This window comes from Engraulis encrasicolus, chromosome 14 (assembly GCF_034702125.1).
Source record: "Engraulis encrasicolus isolate BLACKSEA-1 chromosome 14, IST_EnEncr_1.0, whole genome shotgun sequence".
In the NCBI taxonomy this organism is placed as follows: domain Eukaryota; kingdom Metazoa; phylum Chordata; class Actinopteri; order Clupeiformes; family Engraulidae; genus Engraulis; species Engraulis encrasicolus.
The window spans coordinates 3,439,095-3,466,622 of NC_085870.1; the positions used below are offsets into that span (position 1 = coordinate 3,439,095).

Below are 27,528 nucleotides of genomic sequence, written 5' to 3' on the forward strand. Positions count from 1 at the left end.
TGATGAGAAATGGATTAGTCCTTTATTTGGAAACAAGGACAACAAAAATATAGAATGGTCAGATTTAACAGCAGAAAAAAACACTTTACAAGTCATGGTCAATTTGTAGAATGTGTAGACTAATAAATTAAGATTTTGAACAATATAGAAAGTGCTGAGCAAGGAATAAGCTCTACTGCAACAGCAAATAGCTCTTTAAGATGTGCACAAATGCACAATACACAAATACGTGTCACTGAGCTTGCATCTCAATCTCTATAACCTTGACTAGGATATGATGACAGCCGGGCAATCATATGCCCATCAGAATGCGAGGGAGCAAAGGCAGAATGAGACAGCCAATCAAAGCTGTTGTGTAGAACATTTTAGCATCACCTATCTAGTCTGTTAGAAGAATCTGACAATTATGATAGATGACTCTGTTTCACGTTTCATTACGCTTGTGGACTTAAGAAAGAAAAAAAGGAACTTGAAAACCCCACCGTTCCCCTTGTCAAAACATATCCAAATAATTGTCTTTCATGGGAGAGATTATTCTAACATCTTCACAAGATTTGCACACCCCTTTTGTCCTACACTGCTTTCAGCATTTCCACCACACACCACAAAAAAACAGGACAGGACAGAACAGAGTGGGTGTGTGTGTGTGTGTGTGTGTGTGTGTGTGTGTGTGTGTGTGTGTGTGTGTGTGTGGGGGGGAGTGTATCAGAGGATTCTATTGCATCATTCCGCTGTTAGTGCAGATGCGTTTTTAGTGAGTTGGGTTTTCTTACACGCCACCATTAGAGCCACACTGCCGGCTGTCACAGCTGTTATGTTACGATGTCTCCTGACGTCCCGAGAAGAGAAGGTTGCGCTGCGCTGCGGAGACGAGAGCACCAGGAAATGTTCTTCCTTTCACATGAACATGTCGTCATAACCCGGTGGCGGCATGTGATCCGGATCTGGGCTGAAACACACACAAACAAAAAGCAAACAAAAAAACATGTATTTATACTGTATGTCACCTAGCTGATTAGGGATGCGAAAACGTTCAAAAATCTTAACCGGCTACTGACACCCATTAACTGGTGGTTAACCAGTAACCTTAAATGATACAACGTTCGCGTGCCTGATATGCACAGCACTGATTTATTTTTCGTTTTTTTTTTTCACATAAGTCTTTTTTTTTGCTGTGCAGACAGGACCCGTCATATCCAGCCAGTGTTGCCAGATGGAAAATGCTGAATTATCGTACTAAAACCTCAAAATTATAGTTTTTGGAGGCTGTTTGAGAGGAAACAATTATTATATTAATTATTATTATTATTATAACCGGTTAACCGGTGGCAGAAAAATGTAACCGGTTAATGTTGATCCGGTCGACTATCGGTTAAACGGCTACCGGTTAATATCCCTATAGCTGATGCTTTTGTGCAGAGTTGTATGCCATGATTCAGGTACTGGCTCAGGTCTCCTGCAGCAGTGTTACTTAGACGCAATGCTCAAGGGCACGCTCTGTCGGGGACCCGGGTGCCTACCTGAGAGAGTTGCTGTCTCCCTTCCCACCACACCATGAATCAAACCTGCTCAGTGGTGTAGTCTACTTTTTTATGGTGGGTATACTGTATATTTGAGCATTTTTTGAAGTGGGTATAATGTATATATTTGTGCAATTCAAAACAATGGATCAATCAATATTAAGTGGGTATACTGAAATCCCTGAAATTTGGAAGTGGGGATACTCCGTATACCTGCGTTCTACGTAGACTACACCACTGAACCTGCTACTCCACCAAGAGACCAGCTCCTCAAACCTGCTACTCCACAAGAGACCAGCTCCTCAAACCTGCTACTCCACAAGAGACCAGCTCCTCAAACCTGCCACTCTCCACAAGAGACCAGCTCCTCAAACCTGCTACTCCACAAGAGACCAGCTCCTCAAACCTGCTACTCCACAAGAGACCAGCTCCTCAAACCTGCTACTCCACAAGAGACCAGCTCCTCAAACCTGCTACTCCACAAGAGACCAGCTCCTCAAACCTGCTACTCTACACAAGAGACCAGCTCCTCATCTATTGGCAGAGGTGTGAAAAATGTAAGTAGAAGTAAAAAAGTACGGTAACACTTTATTTTAGGGATACATCTATTAGCACTAATACATACAATGTCCCTGTATAAGTAACTTGTAAGGCATGTACTAAGCAAAATCAAACATTTGTTAGGCATGTATTCACAAATGTCTTGTTCATGCACAATAAGGGATTTATTACCAATTTAACCTTGAGTAAGGACCTAGTAGGCCTTAGCGTTTGCTTAGTACATGCCTTACAAGTTACTTATGCAGGCATTAACATTGTATTTATTAGTGTTAATAGATGTATCCCTAAAATAAAGTGTTACCAAAGTTTTAGTACTGGTGCAGGTCTCCTGGTCATCCTTTATCTCACCCTCTCCTGTGTGGTTAGACGCAATACTCAAGGAGAAAGAATTGTAAATAAGCGCACAGGAGAGAGCATGCTTTCTTCCCACCACTGGTATCAAACGTAATCCAACCTGCCACTCTCACATAGCAAGAATTTCTGATCTAATAGACCTGAGCTACAGTTAGTTACGTAAGTGCAAGTAGTAGTCACCTAGGATCTGTCACATCAAGTGGAGCTGCCAACCGTTTGTCATGTTTCATTTGATCAGTTATGAGTCTGTCTGTAGACGACGTAGCCACGTAGCTCCGTACAGCACTTCACTTCACAGCGGCTAGTCAGGTAATGACAGGGAGGGAAATAAGCCCCGCTGGCAGGAGCATGACAGCTGTGCCATTACCACACCACTACACTTAAATATTATATCTGTGCTGCTGAAGCCAGAACACAAATCGGCCATCAGCAAGGCCTGAGAGAGAAACGCTATCCCCAGTTGAACCACTACACAGTGACGTCTCGTACGGTAGGAGAGGCATATGAGTGTGTGAGTAAATAGATCTCGGTTGGCTTGACTCCAAGCTAGGGCTGCACAATTAATCGAAAATAATCGAAAATTGTGATAAAATTGTGATATCGAAGTTGTGATTTTAATCGTGATTTAATCGTGGGAATAGTGACCTACCTTCGAGAGCGTCCTTGAAGCCAGAACATACTGACAGGCTGATATTTCTCGCCAGAAATCTGTCCACCTACGTTTCATGCTATTGCCTTTACATAATTATTACAATTCATTACAATTCATTCTATTTTGTTGAGTTGTAAGTTATTCAACTGGAGACGCACCACACGGAAGAGCGCGGTGTATCCGAACTACCAGTTATTTGGAGTTTGAGTGTCTGTCATGTGCTAAATGTACTACTTACCCGGGTCGGTGTCGTCCCACGGGCCCGAAGGGGTCAAAGCGAGCTCCAGGGGGCACGGCCCCGGGGGGCAGCACGCCAGGTATCCCACCGGACGGGTCGAACCCGGAGCGGGGAAAGCCGGCCCGCAGCGGGTCCACGATCATCCCTCCTCCACCCCCATGCCCCCTGTGTGGAGAGGAGACCATGTGAGACATTAGCACTTTTATTTTATTTATTTACGGGGAGTGCCTCTTGAGATGTGACATCTAATTTTCAATAGGGTACCCTTAAATCTGGACAATTCAAACAATACAAGACAATACATTACAGCACTATACGTACATTCATTCACTCACATTCACACACGTTCAATCCACAGCCTCCTCACCCCCCCTCCCCTACAACCCCTTTAATACTGTGTTCTTTGTAATAGATAGGACAAGTGCATTGCGTATAGGCAGTAAAATAGATAATAAAAAATTAAAATAAAAGACATGAAATTAAAACAGGAGATCAAAGAGCCAGAATCCAAGAAGGCATAATAAAAGGAAACAGAGAGTCATTGCAAACTGGGAGTGCATACCAACCTGGACTCAGTAAGACTATGAGCTTGCAGGAATAACAACAAGAAAAGTTAATTTGAGTTGCAACAATATTAGTGAAAAACACACTTCCCAGTCTCATCTCGCGCACATTTCAATTTCTTTTTTGCCAGGCCAGGGTCAAAATGTTAAGTTCATGTAAGGCAAGGAAGATCCACCACACACACACTGATGAGCTCCCTTTTAGTCCTTTTTTATGTTATATTCGTGACGTTTTGGGCCACCACCACCACCACCTGGAACTCCATTAATAATAAAAAAGGATTAAAAAGGAGCTCATGAGTGTGCGGGCGGGTCTTCTTTGCCTTCCAGGGAGACACTGACACTTCAGCATCCAAACTAAAGCACAAGTTACGCCACAGATGCAATACATGAATAAAAAATGACTGGATGGTAGAGTCAATGTTTGCCATGCACGGGCTGGATTTGGCCCGCAGGCCTTGGTTTGGAGACCAACGGTGTGGAGTCCGAGTTACTATTTGCATTACAACACAGGTAATACCAGTGACCATCAATGTAACAATACAACAACACATTTCACTGGGTGTTTGAAGTTTCTCAAGGGGAACCAATTGAGGCAGGGACATCCATTTTTTTTTGGGGGGGGGGGTCAGCCTTTATTGGTTTTTGTGAGACAGGACAGTGGAGGGGAGACAGGAAGTGAGCTGGGAGAGAGAGATAGGGAAGGACCGGCAAAGGACCCGGACCGGGATTCGAACCTGGGTCGGCCGAGTGGTAAACGTGTGTCCTACCACGGTAGGGCCTATATCCATGATATCCTTGTGTAACATAACCACAAATGAAAACGAACACCTGTCCCCCCCCCACAAACACACACACAGACCCTTTTATAATGAAGTTGTTTAAAAAAAATGTTTCTTACCCAAATGGGTCAAGATCCGCTCTTCCTGCAGCAAACGGAGACATTGGGTCTGACCTAAGATGACACACATTAGCGTTATTGCATAATCGTGCAACTACATAACACATTTAATGTCCTTCACCCACTTTACAACAGTGCATGACGGAGAGAGGAGCACGTGCCCTGTGAGCTATTATGGCTGAAGCACGCGTACGCACATCACTCAGGGAGGGCTGTGTGTGTGTGTGTGTGTGTGTGTGTGTGTGTGTGTGTGTGTGTGTGTGTGTGTGTGTGTGTGTTGGGGGGGGGGTGTTGTTAACAAAGTTGATGGTCCTTAGAAGACGCCGCTCGCTCGCTGCTTTTAAGTTAATCACGAGCCGCCCTGGTACAGCCATCACTCCAGGGAAAAACATTAACGGGATCAGGTTGGTTGGTGCCATTGATGTGATGTGCCTTAAGAGGATACTTTCAGCTATGGCAAATGAAGGGAGGGAACTCGCAACATTCATCAATCAAACGCAGGCTGTCCCGAGTCCCAACCGACTGGAGAAGATGGAGGATTACAGGCAACAGCCCCCAGAAATGTGGAGGCATGTCACTTTCATGTCATAGCCCTTTGATGCCACATTAAAGGACACAGTTTACATACATCAGTGTTTCCCCCAGATTTCTTCTTAGTCTAGGTGGTGGGGCGTTAAAAGTGTATTTTTTGGCTAAGCACCTTTAGAAATTACATAAACAACATGAAATCTTTATCTTTTTAGGGGCCTAGTCAAGGTGGTAGGTGTTTCCTGTCAAGGTAGCCGCCTTAGCAATTAAGTCCTGGGAGAAACGCTTTACATACATACACGCCGGTACAGACAAGAATAAACACATAGAACCAGTGAAGCGGAGGGTACCCAGTGTATGTATGTACTGTGTGCATGTATGTATGCAATGTATTTAGGAATGTAGTATTAATGTAATCAAAACAAAACTTTTTATAGGACTTTGTATTATTCATGTAACGTGAAGGCATTGCCACTACGGTATCTAAAACCATTTTGACTGGGCTGTGTGGTTACTTTTAAGGCATTTTCTCCCTCAGTTTCTATGTTCCCACAGATACTATGCACACCTTTGTTACATCCCAATATGCGACCTTGCCTCCTCCACTTGCTTCTCGTCATGATGACATCACTGACAACAGCATTATATTTCAATATCTTGCAAAAGCTCAATTGTAAAGTCTTTTTCTCATTTGCAATTGGGATGGTGAATGAAAAACAGTCCCTCAAAAGTTGTTGTGGCGAGGCTGACAGCTGGGAAACTTTATCGTTTTCTCCACGGAGGAGGGGCCAGGAGGCGGGACGAGGAGACAAGCACAAGTGGAGGAGGCAAGGACACATATTGGGATGTACACCCTGCCTTATATAGACCAGAGTGTCAGAAGTAAGCTAGGCCCCAGGCTCAGCTTCATGATATTATATTAAAAAGTGGCACTGTCTGGTATAACCTTCTCCATCCTGAGGAAATGTAGGACGAAAAGAAAGAGCTCAGAAGTTGCCAGCCCTTGCACTTCCAACCATCTGCGTAATGTAGAGATTTCTTCGCCCAGACCAAGAGGCATGATATGATATGTTTGTGCTTTTTTCCCTAAGTAAGCATCATTTAATCTTTAACCTGGTACCGTCTCGCTCGCTAAATGTGCAAGCTCAGTGTTAGCCGCCCGTGACATTTTGTCTGCAGCTGCCTCCCGCCACCTCACTGGCCCTGAGAGAGAGAGAGACAATGAGAAAGAGAGAGAGAGAATGACAATGAACTAAGGTCAGAGAGAGAGAGAGAGAGAGAGAGAGAGAGAGAGAGAGAGAGAGAGAGAGAGAGAGAGGGAGGGAGAGAGAGAGAGAGAGAGAATAGCGTTATGTAGTGACACAGCAGTAGCAGCCTGAGCAGCAGCAGTCACTGGAGTCATTTTGGGTTCTGACTAGGGATGCACCGATACCACTTTTTGAAAACCGATACAAGTACGAGTACATTAATGTGTGTACTTGCCGATACCGAGTACCGATACCGATACCTTTTACCACCAAAATACAATGAAAATAAATGCATGGCCTTGTTTTTTTCCACCTGTGATATTTTTATTGTCCATTTCCATGTAGATTTAAATGTTAGTAAATGTATGAGGTGGCACTTTTTTTCCATGCTGCTTTCAAGTCCACAGAACGTGACAAGGTTTTGCATTGTTTTGTGTAATAGCAGTTCCTGGTATCGGCAAGTGCTTGATGAGTACGAGTACGAGTATAATGAGCAGTATCGGGTGCCGATACAGATACCAGTATCGGTATCGGTGCATCCCTAGCTCTGACTTATGGTGAGAGAATTCAGCAGGAGAGGCAGAAAAGCCGCGCCAGATGCCTTTCCCCGGGAATACGGAGTCCAAAACAACAACAACAACAACAACGACACAAAAGCACACAAAAAAATGAAAACAAACAGGATGACGCGGCGGTGGCTGCTGTGTTCACTGGGCTCAGCAAGTTTGATTAACCAGCTGGCGCCAATCATCCCCAAACCACCCCCCAACACACACACACACACACACACACACACACACACACACACACACACACACACACACACACATACACATACACACACACACACACACACACACACCAGATGAAATGTGTAACAATGTCACAAAGCTCTGTGTCAGTGTTTGCTACAAGATATTACACCGCCGCGGCCGCCAGGAGCCAATCCGACCGCTGTCACTGCGATTCTGCCCATACGGTACGCCCGCCAAAGAACAAAGGCACAATAAGAGCAGATGCGTGTTCATGGGAAGCTACAAACTGCAGTAATGAGGAACAACACGACAATAAAAAAAGAAATAACAAAGGAATTGTGGTGCCATACGGCACAGTCACACAGACTGGTAGCCCAATGGCAAACATGTTGATGCATCAATCAACAGTAATTGGGCGATATATTATGGCCCGTGTACATCAGGCGCTACCTACGCGACCCAGGTAGCTGGGGTGGTTGAAGAAGTTTCGCCATGAATTTGTTTTATTCGCTCTGGACGCGGCACTGACATGTTTGATTCAGCTAATCACATAACGGCTCTGTCTTGACAGCCTGGGACATTCGTCGATATGAACGTTCCAATTGGTTTTCGCCAAACCGCGTCATAGCGAATTCGCTTAAAGCGATGGTTCGGAGTAGAATCACCCTAATGCCATTTGAACCGTGACACCCATCCACCTTTACACCCGAAGTGTTTTCTGCCGCAGGCTTACATCAACAGAGTTGCCGTGTTATTCGATGTTTATTCCGGATAGCTTGACTCAAGCGCATATGGATCCTGGGCACCGTCTCCAAACTTTCCCCACAAAAATAACATGTCATGACACCAAACTTCTACAGTATAACAAATGTGGTTTGTACTCACAAAAAGATGAATTTGAAACTTTGTACATAGTCCAGGAGTTTATTAGTAACAACAGGGGACTGTCCACAGCATGGCAGGTTTGTGTTTTAGTCCACAGCCAGGATATATGCACGAGTGTGGCATCGTCTTCTATTTATTAAACGTGGTAAAATTTAAATCCGAAGTGGTTAATTTCTAGTTGTAGCGCAAGCTGTCTTTTTGAGTTTTCCGCCTTCCGGACTCACGTGTATTTGTTTCCATCAACAAAGTCCCAGCTGGAGGAAGTGACGTCGACGGATGTTTAGCAGCAGAAAAGCTAATCGTCTCGTGTGTTGTTACTAATAAACTCCTGGACTATGTACAAAGTTTCAAATTCATCTTTTTGTGAGTACAAACCACATTTGTTATACTGTAGAAGTTTGGTGTCATGACATGTTATTTTTGTGGGGAAAGTTTGGAGACGGTGCCCAGGATCCATATGCGCTTGAGTCAAGCTATCCGGAATAAACATCGAATAACACGGCAACTCTGTTGATGTAAGCCTGCGGCAGAAAACACTTCGGGTGTAAAGGTGGATGGGTGTCACGGTTCAAATGGCATTAGGGTGATTCTACTCCGAACCATCGCTTTAAGATTAGCTTGAGTTTAATCGTCAAAATTCGCTCTGGTCGCTCAAGAAGCTTCACTCCCGGCGAATTCGCTCTGGTAGCTTTATTCGCCTTCCCTCCATAGAGAAATAATGACTTCCGCCGCGCAGGTCGCCTAGTTCGCCCTCGATGTACACAGGGCTTTATACACATCTTCTCCTCATTGTGGAGAATATGGGAACCTGTGACTGGGAGTCTCCAGCGGCTCCAAAACCTTTTCTGCTTGGACTCCCAAGTGGGCAAATTCAGGCCCAGGGGGCCACATTCAGTCTAAGGATAGACCGATATATATATCGGGCCGATCTCGGGCCGATATTTGCACACTTTAAGTGTATCGTATCGGCTAATACGCGAGTGGTTTTGGCCGATACGAAATATTTACTATTTTATGTCATTCCAGTTTTTTTTAAAAAGCAATAAGACACTTTATTTTTTTATTACTTGATTGTTAGACATTACTTGATCGTTAGAGTGGGTGTTTAAATGTTACAAGTTCTACCTCAATTTGAAAATGTTAAAGGAATATTTATTTTTAACTTGAGACCTGGAATATTTGTCATTTTTTAACCTTCTTTTTTAACCCATATCGGCCCCAAATATCGGGTATTGGAAATCGGGTATCAGCCAAGGGTGTTGAAAAAAAAAAATCGGTATCGCATCGGCCATTAAAATACCTGTATCGGTCGACCCCTAATTCAGTCCACTGAGTCATTTCATCTGGCCCGCTGAGCCTTACAAGAAAGACAACCTTTAAATTCAAAGAAGTGTCTCATACCAGACATTCTTAAAATGGCTTATGATTTCAGATCATCCTATTACTGTAGACCACTCTATATTATCTCATGTATATCTAAATGTGTTTCATTAAAATGTACAGGACTTAAATAGTCAGCGCACATTACTTCTTATTAATGACACAGGCAATTTGTCCATGACATTTAGTTCTTCGGTCAACGATCAAAACCCAATGTGGCCCTTTGCCCAAAATAATTGCCCACCCCTGTGTAATTGTATAGGCTTTATGCAAGTATTCCCTTCTCGTCGTGACCCTCTTGCAGGACCTGCGCAACCCCCTCTAGGGGCCCCGACCCCCGGGTTGAGAACTACTGGTCTACAGAACGCCTCATCCTGGACCCCTCATCATGAGGCCAGAGATGGCACAATAGAGCTCCTCTTGTGCTTTGTCTGAATGATTCAGGAAAGGCTCAATTAGAGATGACAAATGGCGGTTTGCAGTCTCCACAACTACATTCCCCTGAGCTGTGCCGCGCGTGGGGAGAATACAGTCAGGGATTTAAAAAGTCCTCTCAGGGACAAGATCCAATGAAGGAAGCTCAAAAAAAAAAAAAAAGAAATCGAAAGAAAAACAAACACGCACAAAATAACAGAGAAGGAAAAATATACAGCAGCCCTAAATAGTGACTTTACTCCACGGCGGCACTGCTTCTATTTTCACTTCAAAACAAAGAGGACAGGGAAGCTGTCAGCAGCACCGCACTTCATTAAGAGGAGGTGATTTCTCTTTTTCCACCAAAAAAAGGAGAAAAAAACCCATCCACAGCTAAACAAAGGCGCAGAGAGAGAGAGAGAGAGAGAGAGAGAGAGAGAGAGAGAGAGAGAGAGAGAGAGAGAGAGAGAGAGAGAGAGAGAGAGAGAGAGAGAGAGAGAGAGAGAGAGAGGTGTACGTATGCAGCAGCAGCAGCAGTCTGCGAATGATGGCGTGTGGCATACTAAGCAGTATAGAAATCCCGAAATGTATATTTTCAAGGACAGTTAAACAGAAAATGTTTCTTTTCTGTACAGTAACACATTAAGGCCAACCACCCCCCTGCATCTACTGTGTTTCCATATTATTGACAGCACGCCTCTAGAGATCTCCACTGACAGTCTCTGCTTTTGGTTACTGGCGTGGGGTTACCATGACAGTGACCTCCAGGTCACAAGGTGAAAGGTCACTGTCGATTTATTCAGCTGTGGGCTTTGGGAGGTCGCTACTTGCCACCACTGGGGACTGACCATGGTTTGTGAATCGTTTGAAAAGACACAACTGTCTGTGTCTGAATGGAAACGCTCCCTTGTCCACTGTGTAGCTTACAGTATAGTGTTTGTGCTGCTCCATTTTGGACTCATCCTGGATCATCAGTGCCATTGGGGATGTCATCAATGTTACAGGGTTGGGCAGCTGAGACGTGCCCACAGATTCAAGTGGGAACACTACAGGCATTTCTCAGTTTCACTCTTCATTCTCCTGTACGATTAAAGGGGTATGCCACTATTTTGGGGCTTAATACAGTTAAAATCATTGGCTGGGCTTTATAAAGGCGGTAAAGTGTCTTATTTTTCATGTTAAGCGTTGTCTTGCTTTAGGACAAGTTAAAAGAGGGAGTATGCTACACGGATTCATTGACTTTCACTAGCTTAGCGACATGCTCCCTCTTAGCTTCTCTTAAAGCAAGACAACGGCTAAAAGTGCCCGCACCAACTTTGATGACGTATAATTCCTTAACGACTTAAGCTATGACTACAGTTTGGCTACAGTTAGGTACAGAAAGATTAGATTTATCATGTTTGCCGTTGCCATGGCAACGGTTTTCTGACAGGTATGTCTGACCAAAAATCACTTTACCATATATATGACGCCATATATTTTCATATTTTTTTGTTATTTCCATTAGCATCAGACAACTTTGTGAGCATTTAAGTGGTTTGAAGCATGAAAAATAAAAATCCATTATGGCGAGATTTTGGGTATAATAAGATAATGATGTCATAATGACGTCACAATACCAGATAATTACACAAAAATGATGTCATTCATAGATGTCCATATGTAGATCATCTCCCCCAAGTTTCGTAGTCATACTGTATTCCGTTTATGAGTTATGAGGGGGGGGGGGCAGGCCCAGGAATGCCAAAAAAGCCCAGTCTGAATAGGGTTAATATAATGTGTGCACACATGTCTACCTTGACCTGACAGAATTCACTCTAGCCACTGAATTCAACATCTTCGTCTGATGAGAATTTGGATCACCTTTGGAAAGATTTTGTGCATTGATTTCCTTTCTGATAGGATCGGGGAAATATAAGGGTGATTTATCAGGAATATAATGCATATTGCATATTGATTAGGAGGAAAGATGAGAGACAGAGAGAGAGAGAGAGAGAGAGAGAGAGAGAGAGAGAGAGAGAGAGAGAGAGAGAGAGAGAGAGAGAGAGAGAGAGAGAGAGAACAAAGTACGAATAAAAAAGTACAAGTGATGTTCAAGACATGGTCGCCTCATCACAGGCAAGGGGGGAGAGAGAGAGAGACAGAGAGAGAGAGAGAGAGAGAGAGAGAGAGAGAGAGAGAGAGGGAGATAGATAAAGAGAGAGAGAGAGAGAGAGAGATTCAACACTCGTTTATTTAACCATCTGTGCATCATCTTACAAACAAATCCTCCTTCACTTACAATCCAATGTGAGTGGTATCCCCCCCCCACACCCCCCCAATTACACATTTAAAACCACCTTCCCATTCGCAGCTTTATGACACAACAAACCCCCCACTCCCCATACAGCCATAAAAGAGTCCATCTCCTCAATAAGTCTGTCATACGCATACTCAATTTTGACCCGCGCTGCCACCATTCCTTGGCAGACTTCAAGTGGATCACAGGACCCCACCCCCAGCAACTTGCTTTTCCGTGTCTTCCAGATGGCTAACTTGGCAGACCCCAGCAGAAAGTTCATTAGGCACACCTCGTTTTTTCTCTTCACACTGTACCCAAGCCCACTGATAAACAGTTCTTGTGAAAAGACCACCCCAAATTTTAAAAACCACAATTTGAGACACTCAAAAAGTTCCCCAAGCCTTTCACATGTTAAAAAAGGTGTACAACAGTCTCCTCCCTCCCACAAAACAAACAGTTCTCCCCTACTGCTGGATCAAGCCGTGCTACATGTCTATTTGTTGCAATCGCCCAATGGATAAGCCGCCACTGCAGGTCGGCCGTACGCTTTTCAATTGGTGGAGAGAGAGAGAGAGAGAGAGAGAGAGAGAGAGAGAGAGAGAGAGAGAGAGAGAGAGAGAGAGAGAGAGAAAGAGAAAGAAGAAGAAGAGAATAGATGAGAAGAGAGGTATAACAGCAAAAGAGGCAATAAAAGGCTGACATCATAAGAAGGTGATAGGGGTCACAGCGAACAGGGAGGGCGGCATTGAGACGAGCAGAGCGGAGCAAAGCAGAGCGGAGTGGAGCAAAGGGAGAGCAGTATCCACTGCCTGGCCTGGAGCCATGTCCTGCTCACGGGGGCACAGTGTCTGTGTGTGTGTGTGTGTGTGTGTGTGTGTGTGTGTGTGTGTGTGTGTGTGTGTGTGTGTGTGTGTCTGTGTGTGTGTGTGTGTGTGTGTGTGTGTACGTGAGAAAGAGAAGAGAGAGAGAGAGAGAGAGAGAGAGAGAGAGAGAGAGAAAGAAAGAGAGAGAGAGAGTCTGTGTACGTGAGAAAGAAAGAAAGAGAGAGAGAGAGAGGCTGTGTGTGTGTGTGTGAGTGTGTGCGCACAAGAGAGTGTGTAAGTGTGTATGTGTGTATGTGTGAGGGAGAAAAAAGAGTGAGACCGTGTGTGTGTGTGTGTGTGTGTGTGTGTGTGTGTGTGTGTGCGGCGCGTGACACTGCAGCAGACTGCAGTACCAGCAGCAGCACAGCACACTGTACCCGGGACAAGAGGCGTCCGCATGCCCACAGCCCTGAACAGAGAGGAGAGGAGCAGACACACCAAAGATGCACTCTTAAAAATAGACACAGGAGAGGAGACTCGTCTGCTGTAAAATACTGAGTACGAGGGGACAGAGGAGCAACACAGCCAAAGACTGACTCCAGACAATGTTGTTGTCGTCATCACACACAAACACACAACGCATACGCATACGCACACACGCGCGCGCACGCGCACACACACGCAAGCACGCACACACCCTCACGAGTGACTAGAAAGGCTAGCTCCTTAGGGACTCGTAATATAAATGGGCGATGACAAAGGGGCAGACTACGGGGGTTTGTTTGTCATTTGCTGAATTACCAGCAGCCACATCACCACACAGTAAATTCTGCAGTGCTCATTTAACACTTAGAGAGTTGATTTGACATCATTTGGACTCAAATGAACTCTCTAAGTGGTGAATTAACACCACAACATTTACTGTGCACTGACAACAACACTGCTTCTATCAGGGCAGGACTGGGGGAGAAATAGGGCCCGGGCACTTTCGGCTTAAAGGGCCCCCCCCCTCATGGGGGAGAAATAGGGCCCGGGCACTTTCGGCTTAAAGGGCTCCCTCAAATTAGTGGCGCAGAACTGACTCAAAGGTGGGCCCTGCACCCTTGTGAGCCCCTATTTTCAGAAATGTAAAAAAAAATACAAAATAAATTGTAAATAGGGGCCCACAACGGTGCAGGGCCCACCGGGAAATGCCCGCTATGCCAGATGGCCAGTACAATCCTGACCGCTTCTATCAGGGCCAGTGGCAGCTTTGGCCGGGCCTGGGACAAAGCCATCTGAAGGGCCCCCCTCACCTAATACTTGCAATGTATAATTAGGGCCCAAATCTGCTTCCCTTCCTTCCCGAGGCCAGGGGCAACTAACCCCTTTGTACCCCCCTCTGTCGGCTTCCCTGGCCTGTGAGATACCTGCTGTTTCAGCAAATCGATCTTCTTCGCCTGGGCAGTGTTGCCAGATTTGGCTGTTTCCCGCCCATTTGGGCTGCTTAGGATGGCCGTGTGCGGGAAAAAATGGCATTTAGCAGAAAAACCAGCCCAATTTTTGCCATAGAAATCAATAGAATTGGGCGGGATTTTGTGCTTCTAGGCGGGTTTTGAGCATTTTTGGGCTGGAAATCATCAGCCTCATCTGGCAACCCTGCGCCTGGGAATAGATCAGGCTTCAAGAGCACAGAGAAATCAACAGAAGGTCAAGGTAACATTTTTTTTCGCTTTTGGTGTTTTTCCACAGGGAAAAAAGAAACCCCATGGAGCCCATTGATAAACAAGGTCTTCAGATTCGCTCCCTGATGATATTAATACCAGAGAGAGTAGAGAGATACACTTAAAGGGGTATGCCGCTATTTTGGGGCTTAATACAGTTAAAATCGTTGGCTGGGGTTTATAAAGGTGGTAAAGTATTTTATTTTTCATGTTAAGCATTGTCTTGCTTTAAGACAAGTTAAAAGAGGGAGTATGTAGCTAAGCTAGTGAAAGTCAGTGGATCACTGTATCATGTAGCATGCTACACGGATACATTGACTTTCATTAGCTTAGCGACATGCTCCCTCTTTTAACTTAAAGCAAGACAAGGGCTTACATGAAAAATAAGACACTTTACCACCTTTATAAACCCTGGCCAACTATTGTAACTGTATTAAGCCCCAAAATAGTGACATACCCCTTTAAAGAATCTCTGTTAATACAGTATACACAGAGAACTGTCATTGTTTCTGACTATGCAGCACATAGGCTACTTTTCATCTCATAATACGTTTTATGTAAACTTATTCTTCTTAATGTGTTTTTGTACATTCCTTTTTGTCTATGTGTTTATCTGTGTCTGTAACTATATGTATGCTGCCATTTTGACCAGGACTCCTTGGCAGAAGAGACTCTAGTCTCAATGGGACAATCCTGGCCAAATAAAGGATAAATGAAAATGAAACATTTCGGGATGATAGGGAGGGAGTCAGGCAAGGAGGAAGTGCTGCACGCTTTCGCCACCTCCACACTCTTGTGAAATACCGCGAAGAAAATGTTCTCTCAGCTGTGTGTGAGAGAAAGAAAGAAAGAAAGAGACGAAGAGTGTGTGACAGAGGGAATGAGATATGTTGCACGTCCCAAATTAGAAGCGAGGCGAGAGCGAGAGGAATGACTCACAATGCAGAAAGACGAAAGGCGAAGAAGAACAGACAAACCTCATGTTACAGTAACATGAGGAAGGCAGGGAGCGAAAATCTTTCGATTTCTTCTAGAGGAGAAGCAAGCTCAGGCAGTCAGGCAGTCAGGCATAAATCCATTCAGCAAACTGCCCTGAATGCCCCTGTCGTGCCGAAAAGCGAGTCCCTGCCAGAACACGAGTGCCCTCATTGAAACCAATGACATTTTTTGAGAGAAAATTATACTAATTTTTGCAGAATGAATTACATACGGTAATTTATGAACTAAACATATGCTTATGAAACATTACTCGTCCTCCACTCAATATGAGCTATTTGAATGAAACCGTAATATTTTATGACAATTCTTTGAATCTTTTATGGAATTAATACTGTAACTGCAATTGTAACCAGCTCTTTGTAATACTTCCAGAAGGAATGTAGATGCTCTATTGATAGGCTTTCCATCTTAAAATTTGTCTGCAAAAATGGGCAAAAAATACCTGAAAAATTGGTCATTGGTTTCCATTGGTTTCAATGAGGGCACTCGTGTTCTGGCAGGGACTCGCTTTTCGGCACGACACCCCCATATCCCCCACTCCTCGTGTCAAGAGACATTATGTTCCCGTCACCAGTCGAAATGGGCAGACGGGACATGTATCATATTCAATTATATTTCAGTAATTAAGGTGTCAGTGACGCAGGAGTAGCCATTTCTCTGCTCATCTCAGCAGAGTGATTTATTTGGCCTTTTCAACGGTGACATTTCCAAAATGTCCCCCCTTCCAGACGTGTCACACACCTTTCCTTCTCTCATTGCTCTCGTCTTTCAAATGGAAAACAATTAATGCTACAGCATCCTGTTGGAGTGAATAGTACCCAGTCCAGAACCTCAACGTACCCTCCACCCCCCACCCCCCCCACCCCGAGGCTACATAGCCCTTTTAACTACAGCAAGTGTCTCACATTCTGCCTTTATAGAGCCGGGAGAAATGTTGCAGAGCTTTTTCATCATTGCTAGTCTACAGCTTTGGAACCTGTAAAGTGTGTAACGGGTAAATGATTAAATGATTGCCGAAGAGCAGATGGTAGAAACGAGACAGCCAGCCAGCCAGCCAGGCTCCCCACACCCCACTGCCTAAATCGAGACTGAGCCTCCAGTGAAATGATCTGCCTTCAGTGAGCACAGTAACACAGCTAAAACATTGTGTTTTTTAACACTTGCATGTCCGACATAGCTTATTAGAACACTACAAACCAAGCCTATTGTCTGTCATATTTTATATATATATATATACCATATTTTCTTAATTCATAGCATGTCCCTTAATAGTAGCCTGACTCTTTCAGCAACCTGGTCAGAAATATTTTTAAGAAAGAAAAGCGAGCCTCTTTTACATAGCACGTGTCATCATAGCCGATGTCTTTATCTTTCCACTTTCCATACTTTTACTTCTCTGTTTAGTATTTTTTCACTACTAGTTTTCAATGTTTGCTTTATAATTTGTCTAGAAATGTTACAAAGCGTGTAGGGAAAGGCCCAGGCCTACTATCTTGTTAAGCACAGAAGTATTATTTCCTTTTTGTATTAAAATCCTTCAAATAGTACAAATTGTGTGTGTGTGTGTGTGTGTGTGTGTGTGTGTGTGTGTGTGTGTGTGTGTGTGTGTGTGTGTGTGTGTTGGCCATGGCAAATAGGACTGTTACTTCCTTTTCACATGTGTCCTAGCATCTCTATTAGAACGTATGTCCGTCCGTCTGTCCGTCTGAAATGCATTCTTGAAAGTGTTATGCCCTCCTTTGTCCACAAGGCGGCAGCGCATAGACGGATGCATCTTTGTCTACCTGTCGGACTTATTGTCAAGTCAAGTAGGTTTTATTGTCAATTTCTTTACATGCACTGGTCATACTCCATCAAATTGTACGCCACCCATACTATAGTTGCCTACATGAGCTTTATGATGAGGAGATATGGTATAGAACAAACAATTGTGACGATGTCCTCAGCATAAGATCATAAGTGGTATATTGGCGCGCGCGCGTGTGTGTGGCGCGTGTGTGTGTGTGTGTTGGCCTTTCTGAACATCCTAATTTATGGAACCAGAAACTGTTTAAATATTCTGGAGCCTTTCTAACATTAAAATGGCCTGGTGTCTAATTTGTGCAATTGTATGCCTTAACACATTATTTTTTCTAAAAAATAAAATTCATATTTCCTCTGTGTTACACTTTCATTGTGATGACTCAAATATCATTACATTACCATGAAATTAGTGTCATCAGAGAATACAAAAAAATGAACGGTGACAACTGTGTATTATTTCAAAGGCATTCCAGAGTCTTTGAGGGCTGGCGAGTTCTTGAATAAAGTGCCTGCACCTATGGCTGAGGACGCACACGCACGCCAATGAATGGGACTAAAAAAAAAGTGCACTAAGGGCGAAATGTAGGCTGTGGGGTGAATAAAAAACCTTTCCTCCGGCAGGCAGGCGTAACGAGTGGCTCTGATGAGAGGTGCAGTTTCAGGTTCAGTTCCAGTTCAGCTTCAGACTGCAGTGCCTCGTCCAAGGACTCTGAAGCTAAACACCAGAGTCCTTCATGCTCATCACAGCCAGACCATTACTGCAATTATGCCAGCAGCAATATGCTCAGATTAGTGGTACAATACAAAAATTCTGTGTTACAAAAGGGTCAAAGACGTCTTTGTCATTCAGTGTTACGGACACCTTCCACCGACTGTAACTGCAAAAAAACATGATTTTTAAATTGTTTCAAGTGAATGGATGACAGCCGAGGCTTTCATGAATTCCCTGTATCAATAAATAAATAAAAAGAGTCATGTTTTTTAGAGTTACAGTCAGCAGAAGGCATCCATTACACTGAATGACAATGCCATTTTGCATGTCTTTGTCCCAAAAGTATGCAGTCATAGAGTTAAAGCCCAATTTAAAGCCCAATTGGGAGACTCCAACTCCCATTGTCATTGTGACACAGCACTCCACAGCACACAAGTGTTCACTGCAGACTGCGAAATTGCATTTGGGTCATTCCAGCTGGAATCAGCAAATTTCTGAAAAATCTCCCACTCGACCCCCTTGGATTTGCCTGAAAAAAATGTATGTGATGGCTTAAACATCCAATAGATCATATCCACAATATCAGAACTCAGCTCTGGATACTTTTGGCACAAAAAATCTGTAAATAAGTACACCCCCTACGCTTGTTTTAGCGACATTGCATGAGTGACCATGTTCAGACTCAATTATCTCCAGAACTATTTGTGTCAGATTCATTATATTTTCGGGGCTAAGAGTCCCAGACCTGAATATCATATATTACAATTTGCAGCACTGTAAGTCAAATCACACCGTAATAATGTGCCTCTACTTTTTGTAGATATCATATGTTCTAGGGTTTCCAAATGTCTGTAAAAACCTCAAAGTTCTACATGTAAGATTCATCCTTGGTAAATGGTCTGATATGTACCATGACTTTCACATCATAGTATATCTAACAAAAGGCTTCAATGGTTTTTGAGTTACAGAGGTCCAAAGATGGGAAAAAATTAATTTGCACCAATGTTTGGAGCAATATTTCCAATCTATGACACTAGTTAGGAACTTTCTGTTTGGTGTTTCTGAAAGAGGATGTTTTTTTTAACAACATATCAAAAAATTGGGATGGTGTTTTGCCTCATTCTTTTTATAACGGACTTCAAAATCTCAATTGGCTGCAATTACTTGAAGCTATGAGGACCATGTCACCAACCGACTTGTCGCAACTCTCAAATCCATGGCTCTGATGTCACCTTAATAGTGAAAACAAGATGGCTACCCTGTGAATGACAAAGCAAATTCTTGGGAAACCATAACACTTGTAAATGAATTGATTAATGCCACACAGCAAGAATAGCACATTGCACATGGCTTTGATAGACATTAATTATTTTAATTGTAAAATCATAATAATCATCATCATCATCATTTTAGTAGTAGTAGTAGTAGTAGTAGTAGTAGTGGTAGTGGTAGCGGTAGTAGTAGTCTTGGAATAAAGTGATGAAATAGGAGAGGATTAAAGAATTGTAGCACTCTTGTTTGCAACAAGGACTCCCATCCTAACTAGTCTTTCAATCAGCACCTGTAACTTTATATTTGCTATGAAGCTTGTGTCTTACTCGTTAAGTTATCAGCTGTAATGCAAAATAACTTAATTCATACTGGCTATTCCCTCAGACTATTTTGACAGCATGGTCCTGGAGTTTTAGTTAGAAGAGTTTGCTTGCAAGCAGTATTCAATATCAGGTGAATATTGAAGGCACAGAAGATCATATTGGCACCAGACAACCATGTGGTTCTTGTCACATTGTTGCGATCTGATTCAGCTGCTTGCATCATTATAATATTATACCATTGCAATGCTGACAAGTGGACTGCAGTTTAGCAGCAGTGATTACAACAATCATGGTTTGGATACTTGTAGACAATGATCATTACTTGTAAAGTTCATCATCACATTGATCCAGGTGAGATGATGGAAGCCGAAAGGAAGCTTTGCAGCATGCAAAAGCGTTCAGATATGGTGGTGGATTGGGGGCGGGGCACAGTTCTACAGTCAGGGTACCTCTGTCGTGGTGACTGTTGGCGGGGGTGGGACTGTTTTATGGTCGCATAGGAAAGTAAAAGTTGATTAGAGATGACACATAGGAGGAGACAGTTTGTAAAGAGGTATCCTGATTGTAGAACTTCCCGCCCCCCCATCATCCTCCCCTGACCGAAGTGCCCTGAGCATGGTGGTGGTATCCTTACTGAAATCAATACCTATGTTGTCATTGTCCTTCAAGGTACCAATTTTGTTGTACCTGTACAATGACAATAAAGTTTCATTCAAAGTTTCATTCAGGTGTTCCTCATTGAATTGCCAATGACGGATGGTTGCACACAACAATATGAATGCAGATACCTAATGCACCATCAATGACAATGGCAAGCTACCTTATAAAGTCAACTCATAAGATGCAGCTAGTGATTGAAAGTTAAGTGTGTATAAAATCATTTGTCACAGGCCAGAGCATTGAAAGTTCCTGACTTGTTTAATACATTACTTTTTTTTCAAATTTTAAATCACCATCAAGGAAGTCAAGGTTGCATCAAGGAAATCATATCAACACCTTGTTTTATTTCCAGAGGTTGTTTTTTTATGACTTCTCTCAAAATGGTACTTCTCTCAACCATCTTGAATTTATTGCTAACATAGCCCCAGTGAGAACATGTTGCATAGTCACTTAATCATCTGGCCGATAGTACACTTAAAAAGATGAGGCCAGAATCCCTGAAAAAAAATACTGAAATACAGAAATACTGAGCTGAACAAACAGCTTTGCCTGGGCCCGGGATAAAGTCGTCTAAAGAGACCCCTTCCCAATACATGCAATGTAATGAGTACCCAATCTTGATTCCCCCATGTCCTTGGCCCAGAACAATTCACCACTTCCGCTTCCCTCTGCACTATTTGATCACAGGCTTATGTCACACCGCAATGCGCTTTACGATCATTAAAAGGAATGAGGCAAAACACCATTCTATTTTTTTGCTATGTTGTTAATAAAAATATCCTCTTACAGACACAACAAAAAACAAGTTCACAGCTGGTGTCATACTTTGGAGGTATTGCTCTAAAAAATGGTGGGGGTTTTTTCATGACGCCACTTTGGATGGATTTGAGGGATGTATGCCACACTGCATTGAGATTTGAAAAGGCATTATACAAATAAAGGGGCAAAACACCATCCCAATTTTTAGATATGTTGTTAATAAGAATATCCTCTTCGAGAAACAACAAACAGCAAGTTCACAACCGCTGTCATATATTGGAAATATTGCTCCAAACAATGGTGTTTTGTTTCCTTCCCTTGATGCTGACTTCCTGGAACTATTTTGGAACTATGCCATTGGCTCCATGAGCCGCCATCTTTGTGTGAAAATGGAACACAAAAATCAAGGGGATTGGCCACCTTCTTAGGATGGAATTGAGGGTTAAGTCAGATATACTGAAATACTGAGCTGAACAAGTATAAAATTACCTATTTGGTATCAGAGATTTTAGGTTATAGTGTACACTGACTTGGCTATTCATTTTAGGTGTAGTAAACCCAATTTTTTCTAAGGTAACAGGGCTCCTAAGGTACACCTGCATGTCACACAGGAATGAGTTTTTAAAATTCATTATAAAAATAATGGGGCAAAACACCATCCCAAATTTTAGATATGTTATGAATAATAATATTATCTTTAAGAGACACCAAACAGCAAGTTCACAACTGGTGTCATAGATTGGGAATATTGCTCCAAATAATGGTATAAATTAGTTTTTGCCCATTTTTGGACCTCTGCATCTCAACAACCATTGGACCCTTATATCAAATATGATGTGATGTGAAAGTCATGGCACATATCTGACCATGTACCAAGGATGAACCTTGAATGTTGAAATTTGAGGTTTTTATGGACATCTGAAAACCCTTGCAATTTTAATTTCAAAGAAAAGTAGAGGGCCAGTATTAAGGTGTAATTTGACATACAGTGCTGTAAATTATAATGTATGCTCATCAGGTCTATGACTCTTAGCCCTGACAAAATAATGGACTTACCACAAATAGTTTTGGAGATAATTAAGTCTGAATATGGTCACTCAGGCAGTGACGCCATATCAGGGGGAGGGGGTGTCCTTATTTACAGATTTTTTGTGGAAAAAGTATGCACAGCTGAAATCTGCAATGGTGGATATGTTCTATTGGATGTTGAAGCCATCACATATATTTTTTTCAAGCAAATCCGAGGGGGTCGAGTGGGGACCATTTGCTGATTCCAGCTGGAATTACCCATTTATACTTCACCCATGCAAGGGCGCAGCCCCCAATGGCGCCCCAAGGGAGAAGTGCAGCTCAGTCATGGAGGAGGATGGGGGAGAGCACTGGGTAATTACTCCCCCCACTAACCTGGCGGGTCGGGAGTCAAACCGGCAACCTTTGGGCAACAAGTCTGACGCCCTAACCGCTTACACATGACTGCCCTGTGTCAGTGCTGCGATACAAAATTTCTGTGTTACAAAAATATGCAGTCATAGACTTAACTATCACTTACAGTAGACCTAGACTTACAGTAATTTTTGTTCTTGCTGAGAAACAATGCCAAGGCTCTGGTGTGTGAATGTCAGTCCTTAACTAATCCTTAACCACTTTTCATTTAAGTGAACTAGACCTTCCTGCGCTAGTTGGCTGGGCCTTTGATGTTATGCAATTAGGTAATGTTACAATCGCTTCCAGAACCTTTTTAGATGCGTCCTAGCATCTCTATAAGAGGGTATGTCCGTCCGTTGGTCGGTCGGTCGGCCTGTCTGTCTGTCTGAAATGCATTCTCTAATTGTAATTCCCTCCTGTGTCCACAAGGCGGCAGAGTACATAGACGGACGCATCTTTGTCCGCCTGTCGGACTTGTTTAGGACTATTACTACTGTTGAACGTGTGTGTGCAATTTCTCACATGAGCCTTGGACAATTGGCGCCATATCGCAGCCTCCAGAGTGAATCTTGGAATATGAATGCATATGTATGTATGTGTATCTGGAACGTGCTTTGAGTCAACTTCACAGATGAAAGCCTACCTGGGAAACTCCAACTCCCATTGTCATTGTGACAGAGCCCTCCACAGCACACAAGTGCACACAACGAAATTACGTTTATGCCTCATCCGTGCAGTAGTGATACTGTGCAGGGTGCGGAGCTTTAGACGGAGCGAGCAAGGCAATTACCCCAATGCCCAGGGCCCTCCCATATTGGTGGTGGGGGCCCTATTATGACCTTTGCAGGCCTTATGGGGGGCCCGATCAGTGTATTGCCCTGGGGCAATGTGTGCAATTGTTCCGTCACTGATACTGCGCTATATAAATTCATGCTGTATTGTATTGTATTGCATTGCATTGTATTGTATTATATTATAATATCTGTGTAGCATTATCATGTTGCTTAAAACTATGTGGACAGCAAGGCTGACTAGTTGATGAAGTAAAAATAATAACATATGAAGATTAGTTCAATTTAAAGCAACACAGTAGTTTTTAAATTATTAAATAAAGGTTCCAAAGTACGATTAAATAAAAGTTCCGCAATTTTCAATTTTCAGTGGTTCATATGCTTAGCATCATGGTCCTTCTGAATCCAGTTTGCCTCCCTGCATGCAAGATTAGTTTTAGCAAGTGTTGCTTTAACCCATTTTAGCCTAAGCCCTTTTTGGGGAAAGGTGCCCTCTCCCTATTAAAACCTAAAATCTCAGCCTCCGAAGCACATAAAAACATTAAATAAGTTGCATTTTAAAACCTAGAACCTTCATTTTGCACTAGAATGTGTTCATTCAGCTCTAACATACCCACATTTTTCATAAAACAGCTCAAATATCAAGAACCTGAATGCAGCGTATATGTCGCTTCAGGACACAATGGGTTAACCATGTTCGGTCCTCCTTCAATAACACAAGAGCATCTTATTTCAGGTGGTGGTGATCCTGTAGTACTGTGCTTCTCAACCTTTTTTTTTAACAAACGCCTCCGGACCTCATCATAAGCCTCCAAACGTCCCCTTGACCTCATCATAATAAGCCTCCAAACGTCCCCTGGACCTCATCATAATAAGCCTCCAAACGTCCCCTTGACCTCATCATCATAAGCCTCCAAACGTCCCCTTGACCTCATCATCATAAGCCTCCAAACGTCCCCTTGACCTCATCATCATAAGCCTCCAAACGTCCCCTTGACCTCATCATCATAAGCCTCCAAACGTCCCCTTGACCTCATCATCATAAGCCTCCAAACGTCCCCTTGACCTCATCATCATAAGCCTCCAAACGTCCCCTTGACCTCATCATCATAAGCCTCCAAACGTCCCCTTGACCTCATCATAAGCCTCCAAACGTCCCCTTGACCTCATCATCATAAGCCTCCAAACGTCCCCTTGACCTCATCATCATAAGCCTCCAAACGTCCCCTGGACCTCATCACAAACCTGTCAACGCTCCCCTTACTACTGTATTAAACATGTAAATGGACTAAAGCCCCCAATGTCAACTCAGCACAGCTCCCTCTCAACTGCATTCTTCTCAACGCCCCTCTATGGCTCCCCAACGCCCCCTGGGGGGCTGTACCGCCCCCGTTGAGAAACACTACTGCAGGACATGACTATTACTCAGCACAGGAGTATTCTGAATTTTGGGGGGAAAAAATCTGCTCATAGCTTACTCTGTAAGATCTAGTCAGTGCCAATTTAGTTGACTATCCATTTTGAAGATACACACCATAGATCGGTCATACCATCTTGTCCCGTAAGCAGTTGCATTGAGGCTCTTGGCCAGCGCTTAAATTAGCTGAAGCCCCACCACACATCTATGTTTTATACCGTCATTGGATATGACATAAAATAAGAAATTTAACAAACACAAAAATTGTCTACACAGACAGAGTTGGTTACCAGGTGCTGATGGGTTGTTGGACAACAACAAAGTGAAAGGAGAGTCAGATAGGGCTGTAGCCTATTCTTTTGGCTTTCTCTGTTGCAGTTACTATTTTGGGTATGTTCATTCATGTAAACAAAATGTGAAAGTGAAAAGTGAAAGCCCACCTGGGAAACTCCAACTCCCATTGTCATTGTGACACAGCACTCCATAGCACACAAGTGTTCACTGCACACAACGAAATTGCATTTATGCCTCACCCGTGCAAGGGGGCAGCCCCCAATGGCACCCTAAGGGGAGCAGTGTAGTGGAACGGTACCAAAGATTCTTATAATAATGCTCAGGGTACCTCAGTCATGGAAGAGGATGGGGGAGAGCACTAGTTAATTACTCCCACCCACCAACCTGGCGGGTCGGGAGTCGAACCAGTAACTTTTGGGATACACGTCTGACGCCCTAACCGCTTACCCATGACTGCCCAAAAACAAGCAAATGTTGTAACCACTTCTATTGCTGGTTGGCTGCACCTTTAAACAGTGATGTGTTAGATTATGTGGATGTATCATGATGACTAATACTTACCAGCCAGGCATCCTTGAAGAGGGAGGTGCCCTCGTTGGGATTCTTAAGGGGTCATCGTCTTGTTGTGTGCGACTGGCCTCGGGGTCCCTCTGGCTCTTCTTGCCCGTCTTCTTGCTGCTCTCAGCCTTGACGGAGGGCAGAAGCTTGCTCCTCACCTGCTGAGCCAAGTCCTCCTTGTTCTTGAACACGCTGATGTCAGAAAGGAATGAGTCAGTACAATGTAAAGAACTTTAACACGGTAGGCCTACCTACTATTAGGCCTATGGGTCAATGCAATGCATTATTTATCAGACCTTAAAATATCCAGACACATTTTGACATTTTACACAAACCTGTCAAAGTCTTGCAGATGCTGGTCATCAACATAATCACTGACACTGACTGTCAAGTCGGACACTTGCTCTGTGGTTGAATCCTGAAAAATGAACAGGTGAAAAACAATTAGTCAAGTCAAGTCAATTCGGCTTTATTGTCAATTTCTTTACATGTGCTGGTCATACAAAGAATTTAAAGTACGTTTCTTACTATCCCATGCAGACAGACATAGACTCTAGACTCTAGGTGTGGACATAGACAATTAGACATAGAAGACATTACACCTAGAGTACCTAATTATAAGAAGGGTCAGAGCCGCCTTTACCAACAAACAGACTAGGCAGATAGGACCCCACACATTTTGCCCATTGTAGGGGCTCCCAGCCGTCAGCCCCGCCACGATAAATACCAGCAAAAGTCATTCAAAAGGGCCCCATGTCTATATTTTGCCTAGGGCCCCCAAGATGGGTTGCAATGCTGCTGGGGAGGATGGCCCTGAAAGGGACAGCCTGCGTTGCTTCTCAAAACTTAAAACTCACCATCACGTTGAAGATCAAGGTTGAGTCCACTATAATAGCCTTCACCAGCAGGGTACTTTTGTCATCATTTGACCGGTATCTCAGGGAATACAAGTCCTGATTTCCGTTCCAGGTTGCAGGGAGCAACTCGGATTTCTTCTCGCCATCACGGGGCTGGGGTTGCAAGAAAAGGGACAGACAGACACAACGTCATTCTGCGCCATATCTAGTGTACATTATATTTAACCTTCATACAATCATCACAACACTTGATGGTGTCCATCATCAACACAGCGAAAGATAATGACATTCTCCAAGACCAATCATACAATGCTGTGAGAACATACAGAGTAGCAAAAAAGGAAAGCAATTGTGCACCTTGTCTACACAGTATATTGCCTTGTTTACATGATATTATACGAGTCACAGATGCTAGAGGATGATCAGAAACAGAGTGTGTGGGGAAAGTGTTGAACACACGGGCGCAAAAGTCTACAGATGAGCAGAGTTGGTTTTGTTGTGAACTAGGGAATCTGCATCGAAAGGCTGAGAGGAAATACGTGTATTTTACTGGGAGACGCATAGCAGCAGTCTACGGGACTGGCTATCTTGCCTGGTTTAGTTGCTACCTATAAAAATAACAGAATAAGAGGCTATTCATTCTGCGAAGAGCTTACCTCATCTCCAGTGCCAAGGCATTTGTACCCATTCTGTACCAACTCCCAGTGCACGAAACACACAACCACGTCTTGTGGACGTATTATTGTGCTGGATACAGTGCTAAACAATACTTCCAAACCGGCCATTGTTAAATGCGTTGCTCTTGTCTGGTTATTAGGAAAACGAAACTGTTCAAGTGTTGTTTCCAAGCGTCATCGTGATTATGATGGGGTA

At 43.4% G+C, this 27,528-nt stretch overlaps 1 protein-coding gene across 1 annotated transcript; it reads right to left on the reverse strand.

Annotated features, from left to right (window-relative positions):
• psmf1 (proteasome inhibitor subunit 1) lies at nucleotides 1–27,528 on the reverse strand. Its single transcript, XM_063214800.1, has 7 exons — nucleotides 27,312–27,528; nucleotides 26,656–26,808; nucleotides 26,134–26,216; nucleotides 25,802–25,990; nucleotides 4,790–4,843; nucleotides 3,326–3,490; nucleotides 1–949 (listed from the first exon to the last, which is right to left on the reverse strand). The coding sequence occupies exons 1-7, from the start codon at nucleotides 27,438–27,440 to the stop codon at nucleotides 898–900; spliced, it is 825 nt and encodes a 274-aa protein (XP_063070870.1). The 5' UTR covers nucleotides 27,441–27,528; the 3' UTR covers nucleotides 1–897.

Excerpts from the sequence above, each read along its gene's own strand:
- psmf1 (XM_063214800.1), bottom strand. The coding sequence starts at position 27,440 with ATGGCCGGTTTGGAAGTATTGTTTAGCACTGTATCCAGCACAATAATA. Across the intron at positions 26,809-27,311 it reads GCCTTGGCACTGGAGATGAG|CCCCGTGATGGCGAGAAGAA; the intron begins GTAAGCTCTTCG and ends TTGCAACCCCAG. Across the intron at positions 25,991-26,133 it reads CATCTGCAAGACTTTGACAG|CGTGTTCAAGAACAAGGAGG; the intron begins GTTTGTGTAAAA and ends TTCTGACATCAG.